The sequence below is a fragment of the Salmo salar genome, chromosome 10 (assembly GCF_965601325.2).
Source record: "Salmo salar chromosome 10, fSalSal1, whole genome shotgun sequence".
NCBI classification, from domain to species: Eukaryota; Metazoa; Chordata; class Actinopteri; order Salmoniformes; family Salmonidae; genus Salmo; species Salmo salar.
The window spans coordinates 69,726,557-69,742,697 of record NC_138300.1 but is presented as its reverse complement, the minus strand read 5'-3'; the positions used below and the strand labels follow the sequence as shown (position 1 = coordinate 69,742,697).

Genomic DNA, 16,141 nt, shown 5'->3' with positions numbered 1-16,141 from the left:
CTTCCACAAGCTTCCCATAATAAGTTCGGTGAATTTTGGCCCATTCCTCCTGACAGAGCTGGTGTAACTGAGTCATGTTTGTAGGCCTCCTTGCTTGCACACACATTTTAAGTTCTGCCCACAAATTGTCTATATGATTGAGGTCAGGGCTTTGTGATGGCCACTCCAATACCTTGACTTTGATGTCCTTAAGCCATTTTGCCACAACTTTGGAAGTATACTTGGGGAAATTGTCCATTTGGAAGACCCATTTGCGACCAAGCTTTAAATTCCTGACTGATGTCTTGATATGATGCTTCAATATATCCACATAATTTTCCTTTCCTCATGATGCCATCCATTTTGTGAAGTGCACCAGTCCCTCCTGCAGCAAATCACCCCCACAACATGATGCTGTCACGCCCGTGATTCACAGTTGGGATGATGTGCTACGGCCATTATGCCCAAACATTTCAAATCAAATGTATTTATATAGCCCTTCGTACATCAGCTGATATCTCAAAGTGCTGTACAGAAACCCAGCCTAAAACCCCAAACAGCAAGCAAAGCATGTGAAAGAAGCATGGTGGCTAGGAAAAACTCCCTAGGAAAAACTCCCTAGAAAGGCCAAAAACCTAGGAAGAAACCTAGAGAGGAACCAGGCTATGAGGGGTGGCCAGTCCTCTTCTGGCTGTGCAGGGTGGATATTATAACAGAACATGGTCAAGATGTTAAAATGTTCATAAATGACCAGCATGGTCAAATAATAATAATCATAGTAGTTGTCGAGGGTGCAACAAGCACGTCCGGTGAACAGGTCAGGGTTCCATAGCCGCAGGCAGAACAGTTGAAGCTGGAGCAGCAGCACGGCCAGGTGGACTGGGGACAGCAAGGAGTCATCATACCAGGTAGTCCTGAGGCATGGTCCTAGGGCTCAGGTCCTCCGAGAGAAAGAGAGAAAGAGAGAATTAGAGAGAGCATATTTAAATTCACACAGGACACCGGATAAGACAAGAGAAATACTCCAGATGTAACAGACTGACCCTAGCCCCCCGACACATAAACTACTGCAGCATAAATACTGGAGGCTGAGACAGGAGGGATCAGAAGACACTGTGGCCCCATCCGATGATACCCCCGGACAGGGCCAAACAGGCAGGATATAACCCCACCCACTTTGCCAAAGCACAGCCCCCACACCACTAGAGGGATGTCTCCAACCACCAACTTACCGTCCTAAGACAAGGCCGAGTATAGCCCACAACGATCTCCGCCATGGCACAACCCAAGAGAGGAAGACCACGTCAGTGACTCAACCCACTCAAGTGACGCACCCCTCCCATGGACGGCATGGAAGAAAACCAGTAAGCCAGTGACTCAGCCCCTGTAAAAGGGTTAGAGGCAGAGAATCCCAGTGGAAAGAGGGGAACCGGCAAGGCAGAGACAGCAAGGGCGGTTCGTTGCTCCAGCCTTTCCGTTCACCTTCACACTCCTGGGCCAGACTATACTTAATCATAGGACCTACTGAAGAGATGAGTCTTCAGTAAAGACTTAAAGGTTGAGACTGAGTCTGCGTCTCTCACATTGGTAGGCAAACCATTCCATAAAAATGGAGCTCTATAGGAGAAAGCCCTACCTCCAGCCGTTTGCTTAGAAATTCTAGGGACAATTAGGAGGCCTGCGTCTTGTGACCGTAGCGTACGTGTAGGTATGTACGGCAGGACCAAATCGGAAAGATAGGTAGGAGCAAGCCCATGTAATGCTTTGTAGGTTAGCAGTAAAACCTTGAAATCATCCCTTGCCTTAACAGGAAGCCAGTGTAGGGAGGCTAGCACTGGAGTAATATGATCAAATTTTTTGGTTCTAGTTAGGATTCTAGCAGCCGTATTTAGCACTAACTGAAGTTTGTTTAGTGCTTTATCCGGGTAGCCGGAAAGTAGAGCATTGCAGTAGTCCAGCCTAGAAGTAACAAAAGCATGGATTCATTTTTCTGCGTCATTTTTGGACAGAAAGTTTCTGATTTTTGCAATGTTACGTAGATGGAAAAAAGCTGTCCTTGAAACAGTCTTGATATGTTCTTCAAAAGAGAGATCAGGGTCCAGAGTAACGCCGAGGTCCTTCACAGTTTTATTTGAGACGACTGTACAACCATCCAGATTAATTGTCAGATTCAACAGAAGATCTCTTTGTTTCTTGGGACCTAGAACAAGCATCTCTGTTTTGTCCGAGTTTAAAAGTTTCTATTTTTGTTTCATCAGACCAGAGGACATTTCGCCAAAAAGTATGATCTTTGTCCCCATATGCAGTTGCAAACAGGCCCTACACCCAAACAAGGGCACTGCGTTCATCCACCTCTGGCCTGCTGGCCCCCTACCTCTGAGGAAGCACAGTTCCCGCTCAGCCCAGTCAAAACTGTTCGCTGCTCAGGCACCCCAATGGTGGAACAAGCTCCCTCACGACGCCAGGACAGCGGAGTCAATCACCACCTTCCGGAGACACCTGAAACCCCACCTCTTTAAGGAATACCTAGGATAGGATAAAGTAATCCTTCTAACCCCCCTCCCCCCCCTTAAAAGATTTAGATGCACTATTGTAAAGTGGTTGTTCCACTGGATATCATAAGGTGAATGCACCAATTTGTAAGTCGCTCTGGATAAGAGCGTCTGCTAAATGACTTACATGTAAATGTAATTATCACACTCTATTTGGTTCAGTTCTTTGCACCCCATCATTGTGAGGTATTGCTTCCTTTGTGACACACTTCTATTCGAAGTGCTATGTTTCCTGTAATTTAATCCTCCCACGTATGATAGTTTTTACCTGCCTCGCTAATGATGCCAGTCAAAAGTTTGGACACACCGACTCATTACAGGGTTTTTCTTTATTTTACTATTTTCTACATTGTACAATAATAGTGAATACATCAACATTATGAAGTGACATATGTAGTAACCAAAAAAGTGTTAAACAAATGTAAATATAGTTAATGTTTTAAATTCTTCAAAGTAGCCACTCTCTGCCTTGATGACAGCATTGCAAACTCTTGGCAATCTCAAAACCAACTTCATGAGGTAGTCACCTGGAATGCATTTCAATTAACAGGTGTGCCTTGTTAAAAGTTAATTTGTGGAATTTCTTTCATTCTTAATGCGGTTGAGCCTATCAGTTTGTGTTATGATAAGGTAGGTTTAGTATACAGAAGATAGCCCTATTTGGTAAAATACCAAGTCCATATTATGGCAAGAACAGCTCAAATAAGCAAAGAGAGACAACAGTCCATCATTACTTTAAGACATGATGGTCAGTCAATCTGGAAATTTTCAAGAACTTTTAAAGTTTCTTCAAGTGCAGTCGCAAAAACCATCAAGCGCTATGATGAAACTGGCTCTCATGAGGACCGCCACAGGAAAGAAGGCCCAGAATTACCTCTGCTGCAGAGGATAAGTTCATTCGAGTTAACCATCCTCAGAAATTGCAGCCCAAATAAATGCTTCACAGAGTTCAAGTAACAGACATCTCAACATCAACTGTTCAGAGGAGACTGCATGAATCAGGCCTTCATTGTCAAATTTCTGCAAAGAAACCACTACTAAATGATACCAATAAGAAGAAGAGACTTGTTTGGGCCAAGAAACATAAGCAATGGATATTAGACCAGTGGAAATATGTCCTTTGGTCTGATGAGTCCAAATTTGAGATATTTGGTTCCAACGGCTGTGTCTTTGTGAGATGCAGAGTAAGTGCACGGATGATCTCTACATATGTGGTTCCCACCATGAAGCATAGAGGACGAGGTGTGATGGTGTGGGGGTGCTTTGCTGTTGACACTGTCAATGATTTATTTGGAATTCAAGGCAGACTTAATGTTAGCTCCCTGTGTACATTTAAGGGCCAGCAATGCTGCCCTGTTTAGAGCCAATTGTAATTTTCCGAAGTCCTTTTTTATGGCACCTGACCACAGTAGTCCAGGTGTGACAAAACTAGGGCCTGTAGGTCCTGTCTTGTTGATAGTGTTATTTAAAAAGCAGAGCAACGCTTTATTATGGACAGACTTCTCCACAACTTAGCTACTGTTGTATCAACATGTTTCGACCGTGACAGTTAACAAATCACGGTTACACCAATCAGTTTAGTCACCTCAACTTGCTCAATTTCCACATAATTTATTCCAATATCTTATTGGGGTTTAGGGTTTAGTGAATGAGTTGTCCAAAATACAATGCTTTTAGTTCTTGAAATATTTAGGACTAACTTATACCTTGCCACCGATTCTGAAACTAACTGCAGCTCTTTGTTAAGTTTTGCAGTGATTTTACTCGCTGTAATAACATTTTTTTTATCCAGACGTGCAAATGCTGCCCCCTAGCCCTAACAGGTTAAGGGGGGGGGGGGGGGGGGGGGTACATAAAAAATGTACCCGATTTAATCTGGTTACTAATCCTACCCAGTAACTAGAATATGCATATACTTATTATATATGGATAGAAAACACTCTAAAGTTTCTAAAACTGTTTGAATGGTGTCTGTGAGTATAACAGAACTCATTTGGCAGGCAAAACCCTGAGACATTTTCTGACAGGAAGTGGATAGCTGATGTGTTGTATTGACTTTAAACCTATCCCATTGAAAAACACAGGGGCTGAGGAATATTTTGGCACTTCCTATTGCTTCCACTAGATGTCACCAGCCTTTACAAAGTGTTTTGAGTCTTCTGGAGGGAGATCTGACCGAACAAGAGCCATGGAACGATGATGTCCCATTAGACACCTGGCGCGCGAGTTCATGTTGGGTACCCTCGTTCCAATACGTTATAAAAGAGTATGCATTCGTCCACCTTGAATATTATTCATGTTCTGGTTAAAAAAGGCCCTAATGATTTATGCTATACAACGTTTGACATGTTTGAACGAACGGAAATATATTTTTTCCCCTCGTTCATGACGAGAAGTCCGGCTGGCTTAGATCATGTGCTAACAAGACGGAGATTTTTGGACATAAATGATGAGCTTTTTTGAACAAAACTACATTCGTTATGGACCTGTGATACCTGGAAGTGACATCTGATGAAGAGAATCAAAGGTAATGGATTATTTACATAGTATTTTCGATTTTAGATCTCCCCAACATGACGTCTAGTCTGTATTGCAACGCGTATTTTTCTGGGCGCAGTGCTCAGATTATTGCAAAGTGTGATTTCCCAGTAAGGTTATTTTTAAATCTGGCAAGTTGATTGCGTTCAAGAGATGTAAATCTATAATTCTTTAAATGACAATATAATATTTTACCAATGTTTTCTAATTTTAATTATTTAATTTGTGGTGTTGACTTGACTGCCGGTTATTGGAGGGAAACGATTTCCTAAACATCAATGCCATAGTAAAACGCTGTTTTTGGATATAAATATGAACTTGATAGAACTACAAATGCATGCATTGTCTAACATAATGTCCTAGGAGTGTCATCTGATGGAGATTGTAAAAGGTTAGTGCATCATTTTAGCTGGTTTTATGGTTTTGGTGACCCTGTCTTTGAATTGACAAAACATTACACACAACTCTTGTAAATGTACTGTCCTAACATACTCTAAATTTATGCTTTCGCCGTAAAACCTTTTTGAAATTGTAAAACGTGGTTAGATTAAGGAGATGTTTATCTTTCAAAGGGTGTAAAATAGTTGTATGTTTGAAAAGTTTGAATTTTGACATTTATTTGGATTCAAATTTGCCGCTCTTGAAATGCACCTGCTGTTGATGGAGTGCACCACGGGGGGGACGCTAGCGTCCCACCTAGCCCATAGAGGTTAATACTCCGTGTGTAAATCTCTCATGGCTCAAAGTGGAGGAGAGATTGATTTAACTTCTTAGAGAGAGACCCCTTTTTTTTTTTTTTTCGCCTAAAATGTTAACCTCTATGGGCTAGGCGGGACGTAATCGTCCCACCTACGTAACAGCCAGTGTAATCCAGTGGCGCGATTTTCAAATACCTTAAAAATCCTATTACTTCAATTTCTCAAACATATGACTATTTTACAGCTATTTAAAGACAAGAGTCTCGTTAAACTGTTGGGTCTAGGGGGCAGCATTTGCACGTCTGGATAAAAAAAATGTACCCGATTTAATCTGGTTACTAATCCTACCCAGTAACTAGAATATGCATATACTTATTATATATGGATAGAAAACACTCTAAAGTTTCCAAAACTGTTTGAATGGTGTCTGTGAGTATAACAGAACTCATTTGGCAGGCAAAACCCTGAGACATTTTCTGACAGGAAGTGGATACCTGATGTGTTGTATTGACTTTAAACCTATCCCATTGAAAAACACAGGGGTTTAGGAATATTTTGGCACTTCCTATTGCTTCCACTAGATGTCACCAGCCTTTACAAAGTGTTTTGAGTCTTCTGGAGGGAGATCTGACCGAACAAGAGCCATGGAACGGTGATGTCCCATTAGACACCTGGCGCGCTACTTCATGTTGGGTACCCTCGTTCCAATACGTTATAAAAGACTATGCATTCGTCCACCTTGAATATTATTCATGTTCTGGTTAAAAAAGGCCCTAATGATTTATGCTATACAACGTTTGACATGTTTGAACGAACGGAAATATATTTTTTCCCCTCGTTCATGACGAGAAGTCCGGCTGGCTTACATCATGTGCTAACGAGACGGAGATTTTTGGACATAAATGATGAGCTTTTTTGAACAAAACTACATTCGTTATGGACCTGTGATACCTGGAAGTGACATCTGATGAAGAGAATCAAAGGTAATGGATTATTTACATAGTATTTTCGATTTTAGATCTCCCCAACATGACGTCTAGTCTGTATCGCAACGCGTATTTTTCTGGGCACAGTGCTCAGATTATTGCAAAGTGTGATTTCCCAGTAAGGTTATTTTTAAATCTGGCAAGTTGATTGCGTTCAAAAGATGTAAATCTATAATTCTTTAAATGACAATATAATATTTTACCAATGTTTTCTAATTTTAATTATTTAATTTGTGACGCTGACTTGACTGCCGGTTATTGGAGGGAAACGATTTCCTCAACATCAATGCCATAGTAAAACGCTGTTTTTGGATATAAATATCAACTTGATAGAACTAAAAATGCATGCATTGTCTAACATAATGTCCTAGGAGTGTCATCTGATGGAGATTGTAAAAGGTTAGTGTATCATTTTAGCTGGTTTTATGGTTTTGGTGACCCTGTCTTTGACTTGACAAAACATTACACACAACTCTTGTAAATGTACTGTCCTAACATACTCTAAATTTATGCTTTCGCCGTAAAACCTTTTTGAAATCGTAAAACGTGGTTAGATTAAGGAGATGTTTATCTTTCAAATGGTGTAACATAGTTGTATTTTTGAAAAATTTGAATTTTGACATTTATTTGGATTCAAATTTGCCGCTCTTGAAATGCACCTGCTGTTGATGGAGTGCACCACGGGTGGCACGCTAGCGTCCCACCTAGCCCCAAGAGGTTAATCTAACCACACTGTCCGATTTCAAAAAGGCTTTACAACGAAATTAAAACATTAGATTATGTCAGCAGAGTACCAAGCCAGAAATAATCAGACACCCATTTTTCAAGCTAGCATATAATGTCACAAAAACCCAGAAGACAGCTAAATGCAGCACTAACCTTTGATGATCTTCATCAGATGACAAACCTAGGACATTATGTTATACAATACATGCATGTTTTGTTCAATCAAGTTCATATTTATATCAAAAAACAGCTTTTTACATTAGCATGTGACGTTCAGAACTAGCATACCCCCCGCAAACTTCCGGGGAATTTACTAACAATTGACTAAATTACTCACGATAAACGTTCACAAAAAGCATAACAATTATTTTAAGAATTATAGATACAGAACTCCTCTATGCACTATATGTCCGATTTTAAAATAGCTTTTTGGTGAAAGCACATTTTGAAATATTCTAAGTACATAGCCCAGCCATCACGGGCTAGCTATATAGACACCCGGCAAGTTTAGCCTTCACCAAAATCAGATTTACTGTAACAAAAATGTTATTACCTTTGTTGTCTTCGTCAGAATGCACTCCCAGGACTTCTACTTCAATAACAAATGTTGGTTTGGTCCCAAATAATCCATCGTTATATCCAAATAGCGGCGTTTTGTTCGTGCGTTCCAGAAACTATCCGAAATGGTAAATCAGGGTCGTGCGCATGGCGCAATTAGTGACAAAAAAAATTCTAAATATTCCATTACCGTACTTCGAAGCATGTCAACCGCTGTTTAAAATCAATTTTTATGCAATTTATCTCGTAAAAAAGCGATAATATTCCGACCGGGAATCTCCTTTTCGGTAAACAGAGGAAAAAACACAAAGACGGGGGCGGCCAGTGCACGCGCCTAAGCCCACAGTCCCTTGATCGGCCACTTGAGAAAGGCGATAATGTGTTTCAGCCTGGGGCTGGAATGACGACATTCATGTTTTTCCCGGGCTCTGAGAGCCTATTGGAGCCGTGGGAAGTGTCACGTTACCGCAGAGATCCTTTGTAATGGAATGAGATGTCAAAGAAAGACAATAAATGGTCAGACAGGCCACTTCCTGTAAAGGAATCTCTCAGGTTTTGACCTGCCATTTGAGTTCTGTTATACTCACAGACACCATTCAAAAAGTTTTAGAAACTTTGGAGTGTTTTCTATCCAAAGCAAATAATTATATGCATATTCTAGTTACTGGGCAGGAGTAGTAACCAGATTAAATCAGGTATGTTTTTTATCCAGCCGTGTCAATACTGCCCCTAGCCCTAACAGGTTAAACCCAAATCTAACTGCCTGTAACTCAGGCCCTGAAGCAAGGATATGCACATTCTTGGTACCATTTGAAAGGAAACACTTTGAAGTTTGTGGGAATGTGAATTCAATGTAGGAGAATATAACACAATAGATCTGGTAGAAGAAAATACAAAGAAAAAAACAACCATTTATTTTCTTCTCTACCACCTTCTTTGAAATGCAAGAGAAAGGTCCCACATCTAGCCATCATGATGGTGTCCACAAGATGTCAGCAGTGTATGTGCAAAGTTTCAGAGGGATAACTTGAAGTATGAGCAAACTGCATGACATTTAGTGTAAAGTCACCCAGGTACATTTGGGCAAATCGTGAAGGAGACATTAACATTCACATTACATTTTTCTGCAAGAATATCGTCAAATCTGTATACTTGGACTTTGATTCAGCTTTTCCAGTATTAGTAGCCATATTACAATTTCAACATTTGCGAAACAACCAGTTTTTTAAACTACTAGGACACAGCTTGTACACCCATGCATACCCTACAAGACATGCCATCAAAGGTCTCTTCACAATCCCAAAGTCATGAACAGACTATGGGAAGTACACATTACTACATAGAGCCATGGCTACATGGAAGTCTATTCCACATCAGGTAACTTATGCAAGCAGTAGAATCAGATTTTTAAAAATAAAAAAAATACGCCTATGGAACAGCAGGGACTGTGAAGAGACACACACAGGCACAGACATGCATACAAATGATAAGACACGTACTCTACACATAGGCAAAAATAGATTTTGTATTGTAGATATGTGATAGTAGAGTAGTGGCCTGAGGGAACACACTAAATGTGTTGTGAAAAGAGTTATGAAATGTCATGTAATATTTTAAATTGTATATAGCTGCCTTAATGTTGCTGGACTCCAAAAAGAGTAGTTGCTGCCTTGACAGGAGCTAATGGGGATCCCTAATAAATACAAATACAAATGCGTATAAGTGGCAAGTGTTTGAGTAGCATCAAACCCAACATATAGCTCACACACAGTCAGTGAAATTACTTAAGTTCAAATGCAATTCCAGCACCACAATGAGAAGAGAGACACACACACACACACACACACACACACACACACACACACACACACACACACACACACACACACACACACACACACACACACACACAGGCAGGCACAGACACACATGATAAGACACACACTTTACATACACGTACACATGGATTTTGGATTGTAGATATGTGACAGCAGAGTAGTGGCCTGAGGGAACACAATGTGTTGTGAAAACTGTTATGAAATGTCATGCAATATTTTAGATTGTATATAACTGCCTTGATGTTGCTGGATCCCAGGAAGAATAGCTCCTGCCTTGGCAGCAGCTAATGGGGATCCTTAATAAATAGAAAGAAGAAAGGAGGTCCAATGTGGTGGTGTGTGTTGATATTTGTGTGAAGACAAAATGTGTAATTTTCAGGATGGCATTTATGGAGCATGTAGCAATGCTAGTGGATTGTGGTCAGTGTCTTGATCACTGTTGTGTTATGGTCAGTGAACTCACCTTCATAGGTTCCACTCTCTAGCAGGGCTCCACTTTGCTCCAGTTCCATAAAGCGCTCTGTGCTCACAAAGTTATAGTCCACCCCCGGCACCTCTCCCTCCTTTGGCTGCCGGGTGGTACCTACAGAGGGAGAAGAAGATTACTTTATTGTAAATTGGTACAGACACTGAGATTTGTCTAAATATTTTCCTTTATCCAAACCAACCACACAAATACACACACAGAGAGGTTGAAGACATGGCCCCTGGAACAGTTTTAGGGGGTTAAGGGCACAACAGCAGGAGATGGCATATAGGATTTGATACCAACAACCCTCCGGTTGCCGGCTCACAGCCCAACAGATTTTTCCTACCAGACTCGGGATTTGAACTATGAGCCCTCCGGTTGAGCAGGGCAAAGAGAAGAGGAAGACGGGAGGAGGGGAGACAGTGAACATTGAGAAGAGGGAAAAGGAGAGGAAAAGAGTTGGGTCTAAAGTAATTTCTAAATGATCATACAAAATGTTTTTTCAGGACTCTTTTGTTGCATGAGGAAGTGAATCCAGATGCAGCACTGGAAGTATTTGTAAAATGATTCATGCCAATTGTTGACAAGCATGCACCTGTTTGGAAATTAACAGTGAGAACCAGATCCCTCTGGTTTGAAGAATAATTGAAAAATTATTTGTTTAAAATATATTATGCTAAATAAGTGGCAAACAAGTCAGGGTGCTTAGTTGATTGGTTCACATACTGTAAATTGAGAAATGTTGTGACTAAATTTAACAAAAAGAAGAAATGATATGAAACTAAGATAAATGACATAGAACACAATGGAAAAATACTTAAATGATATCATTGGCAGTTAATCTCCATAGTTCATTGAAGTTCATGAGACATTTATAACAAAACCTTTTGATATTGCCAATCATTTCAATGACTATTTCACTAGTAAAGTGGAAAAATGACATCATTAAACAGTGAAGCATGATATTTTTGTATAAAATATTTAATAATCAAAGTGAAGGACTCCTGTTTTGAGTGTTGTCTTTGTTTGCGTGGGACAGGTGAAAAAACTATACCACCTTGATGGGAAACTATTGAGAATGGTAGCAAACTGTATTGCTACCCCTATTTGCTATATATTTAACCAAAGCCTAAAGAAGTCCACAGGCGTGGAAGGAAGCTAAAGTAATTCCACTGCCTAAAGATAGTAATGCACCCTTTGCTGGCTTTAAAAGCCACCCAATCAGTTTGCTGCCCTTTCTTAGTAAACTGACGGAGAGAATTGTGTTTTACCAAATACTGTCACAGGTGTAGCCGTGTTGAAGTGACCAAATCGCAGGCGGGATGTGAATACTCATCTTTTAATGATAATGAATAAAGCAAACACGGAAAAACAATAAAGACTCGAGACAGGCTATACTTACAAATAATAGCAGTGCTAACGAAACAACCCACAAACACACTCCTAATATATGACTCCCAATCAGGAACAACGATAACCAGCTGTTCCTGATAGGGAGCCACACAGACCAACAAAGAAACAGACATACTAGAAAACACATACACAGACTTCTTCTGCCACTTCCTGACCAAAATACTACACAACTACTCCCTCTGCTGGTCAGGACGTGACAAATACAATACTATTTTTCAGAGAACAACTATTGACTGTCATATAGGAAAGGGCAGTGCTTAATTTGTAAATTGGGAGGTGCCTGAACAAAAAGTGAGCCCGAGAGAAGGGTGACCTGGGGGGCTCTTAGGTACCGGAATGCATGAAAAAACAAGTAACCTTTATTATAAAGCATTGCATGCATTATCATCGCTTTTGCGTCCTGGCATAGAGCAGTAGAGTAGAGGCGCTTGCAGAAATTGTACACATGGGGAGAAAAAAATTGTAGCCTAGGGTCTGAGAAAAATGTGGCATTTTATAAACACATTAAATGCAATTCCACATCATTTTAGATCAGCCTTTCTTAAAGTATGGGTCGCGACCCAAAGTGGGTCACGGACCTGTTAATGGTGGGTTGCGACGTGTCAGAGTAAATGTATAATTATTTCATTAATTACTGGAATTGATTTGGCCAAGTGCATCTGCGCTCTCTGTTCAGTGCGCTCTCTGCTTAGCAGCAGTCTCTAGTTTGGCAGCTGCGCGAGTGGGAGAGGGAGATAGATGCCTGTGTGCTTCACGGATTACCGGATCTTTTTTTCTGCAGTTTTCTTGAAGATCACTCAGCAACACACACAATGCAGCGCTGTCGTTCAGCAGCAGATAATGTGCTGTCTGCCACTGATTTGTCATTCCCACTTGCCATCACTCACCACTATCATCAAATGGACTCATGCTAGCTGCAAGTTCTTACCCAGTTCAATTGTCATGAAACGCATAAACAGCGATGAGTTTCTCCCTCTTTCATACAAACTTATAACGAGGAGCGCCCACAAAGTGTTTTGTGCGGGAAGTGCTTAGTAATGAGTCTCTCAAAATGAACAAATTAATAAAACCACACGTCCTGACCAAACTTCCACAGCATGGTGGTAAACCCAGGGAGTTCTTTCAGAACAAGGCAGAATGCTTCAGGAAACAGTGCTTCGACAGTGGAAAAGTAAGTCAGCTAGCAATGCATTGTTGTCATTTTATAACAGGAATAAGGGAGTACTAACTATCATAGTAGTAGATGTGAGTTTCTCTTTCAAACAATCCCTTGGCCTTGTACACAGCTAATAGCTAACATTCACCAAAGCAAGCTAGTCTAGGTTGGAACTGTTGCTGTTAAAATACATGTAATCATTTTTATTCTTAACTGGAATTAACTGATTGAAGCAAGATGCTGTTTGAGGCAAACACACTCACACAGTTCTGGGTTGCTCATCTACAGCAGGAAGTGGTCTCCTGCCTGACTGAGAAAGCAGTAGATGTTCTGATCCAGCTTGGCACCACATACCTATGTGAGTCAGGGTTCTCGACTCTGAAATACTTAAAAAAACAAGTAGAGAACAGTTTCAAGACTGAGCATGACTTCAGTGATGCACTGTCAAAAACAGAGCCCAAATAGAAAAACTTCAACCAGCCACACACCTCTCATTAGGACTGTGTGTGTGTTTTTTGGTCAACATCTGTGTGATCAATCAGTTTATTCCAGTTCAGAATAAAAATGATTTATTGTATTTTAACAGCACCAGTTCCAACCTAGACAGATATGTAAGAATGTTTTTAATGGGGGAAAATAAACATGAATAGATATTTATATGGATATTACATTTCATTGTTATTTGTTTTTATCTATATTGCATTTGTTTTAGGCACAAGGGCAATGAAATGTACTGATATTTATGTAAAGTTGCATATTTTCCTAAGCTTGGGTCCCAGGAAAACACAGAATTTCTCATTTGGGTCCTAGGCTGAAAAAGTTTAAGAACCCCTGTTTTAGATGACTGGATACATCAGCAGAATATGCATGCATAATACCCCACAAAGGTATGACAGTCTATGACAGTCTCACGACTCCCACCGAAGGTGGCTCCCCCTCCTGCTCGGGTGGCGCTCGGCGGTCGTTGTCACCGGCCTACTAGCTGCCACTGATTCCCTTTTGTTTTTCCCCCTTTCCGTTATTGTTTACACCTGTGCTGTGTTGGGTTATATTAGCGGGGCTATATTAGCCAGTAGGCCTGCCTGCTCTTTGTGCGGGATTGTCTCTCTGATTGTATTGCTTTTGTATACGCTGATGGTGTTTTGCGCTAGTGCATGTTTTTGCACCGACAGTGTTTGTCCCCTGTGTTTGGGGCACTTTGTTTTGTGTGCGCTCAGATTGCTGTTTGGGGTGGCTTGTGTTTTCGCCATTGGGCTCATTAAAAGCCATTACCATATATCGCTGCATCCTGCGTCTGACTCCTCTCCTACAACGCCCAAGCCTTACTGACAGTCTACTTTGACACTGACAAACTGAGAATAAATCAATAAAAACTACCTTGAATTCACCAATAGCCTAGGCCTAGGTGTGTGGAGAAACATATTGTACAATATGAGGAGGAAATGATGGTCCTAAAATAGATTTCCAGTCTTACTGATTCACCCAATGATGTGCTTATGCCAAAAGCTTATCTCTCTCTTTCTTCGTAAAACAATGGTGTTCGCACATAGGCCAATTTGGAAGTTGATATATTAGTCAGACAGACAGATTAGTCTTCTCTTTTCAGCAGGATCCATTTGCTTTCCAACCTTGCTTTTCCAGAGATTAACTGCTTCTCTTCTAGTTTTGATGATAAGTATTACTGTAATAGAATTTCCGATTGTCTGCATAATCAAATAACATTCAGCTCAGACACCCATACATATAGTACCCCACAAGACATGCCACCACGGGTCTCTTCACAGTCCCCAAGTCCAAAACTAATTCACGGCAACGGACAGTATTATACAGAGCCATGATCGAATAGAACTCCCTTCCATCTCCAATTAATCAAGCAAACAGCAAAATTACGTTAACCTGTTAGGGCTAGGGGGCAGTATTGACACGGCCGGATAAAAAACGTACCCGATTTAATCTGGTTACTACTCCTGCCCAGTAACTAGAATATGCATATAATTATTAGCTTTGGATAGAAAACACCCTAAAGTTTCTAAAACTGTTTGAATGGTGTCTGTGAGTATAACAGAACTCAAATGGCAGGCCAAAATTTGAGAAGATTCCATGCAGGAAGTGGCCTGTCTGACAAGTTGTGTTTCATCTTGGCTCTTTTTACTGAAGACTGAGGATCTTTGCTCTAACGTGACACTTCCTACGGCTCCCATAGACTCTCAGAGCCCGGGAAAAAGCTGAACGATATCGAGGCAGCCTCTGGCTGAAACACATTATCGCTTTTGGCAAGTGGCCGATCAGAGTACTATGGGCTTAGGCGCGTGCCCGAGTCGACCGAATGCTTTATTTTCTTTAGTCTGTTTACCTAAACACAGATTCCCGGTCGGAATATTATCGCTTTTTTATGAGAAAATGGCATAAAAATTGATTTTAAACAGCGGTTGACATGCTTCGAAGTACGGTAATGGAATATTTAGAATTTTTTTGTCACGAATTGCGCCATGCTCGTCACCCTTATTTACCATTTCGGATAGTGTCTTGAACGCACGAACAAAACGCCGCTATTTGGATATAACTATTGATTATTTTGAACCAAACCAACATTTGTTATTGAAGTAAAAGTCCTGGGAGTGCATTCTGACGAAGACAGCAAAGGTAATATCATTTTTCTTATAGTAAATCTGACTTTGGTGAGTGCTAAACTTGCTGGGTGTCTAAATAGCTAGCCCTGTGATGCCGGGCTATCTACTGAGAATATTGCAAAATGTGCTTTCACCGAAAAGCTATTTTAAAATCGGACATATCGAGTGCATAGAGGAGTTCTGTATCTATAATTCTTAAAATAATTGTTCTGCTTTTTGTGAACGTTTATCGTGAGTAATTTAGTAAATTCACCGGCAGTGTTCGGTGGGAATGCTAGTCACATGCTAGTCACATGCTAATGTAAAAAGCTGGTTTTTGATATAAATATGAACTTGATTGAACAAAACATGCATGTATTGTATAACATAATGTCCTAGGGTTGTCATCTGATGAAGATCATCAAAGGTTAGTGCTGCATTTAGCTGTGGTTTGGGTTTATGTGACATTATATGCTAGCTTGAAAAATGGGTGTCTGATTATTTCTGGCTGGGTACTCTGCTGACATAATCTAATGTTTTGCTTTCGTTGTAAAGCCTTTTTGAAATCGGACAGTGTGGTTAGATTAACGAGAGTCTTGTCTTTAAAATGGTGTAAAAT

The 16,141-nt window shown here is 40.6% G+C and overlaps 1 protein-coding gene across 3 annotated transcripts in view; it reads right to left on the bottom strand.

The window, feature by feature from the left end:
• LOC106591140 (membrane-associated guanylate kinase, WW and PDZ domain-containing protein 2) overlaps nt 1–16,141 on the bottom strand; it is a 401,362-nt gene that overhangs the window by 314,260 nt on the left and 70,961 nt on the right. For all 3 annotated transcript variants that reach the window (XM_082957127.1, XM_082957128.1, XM_082957129.1), the window contains exon 3: nt 10,339–10,458. In XM_082957127.1, coding sequence (XP_082813253.1) covers nt 10,339–10,458 — 120 coding nt within the window. The remainder of the gene's footprint in view (nt 1–10,338; nt 10,459–16,141) is intronic.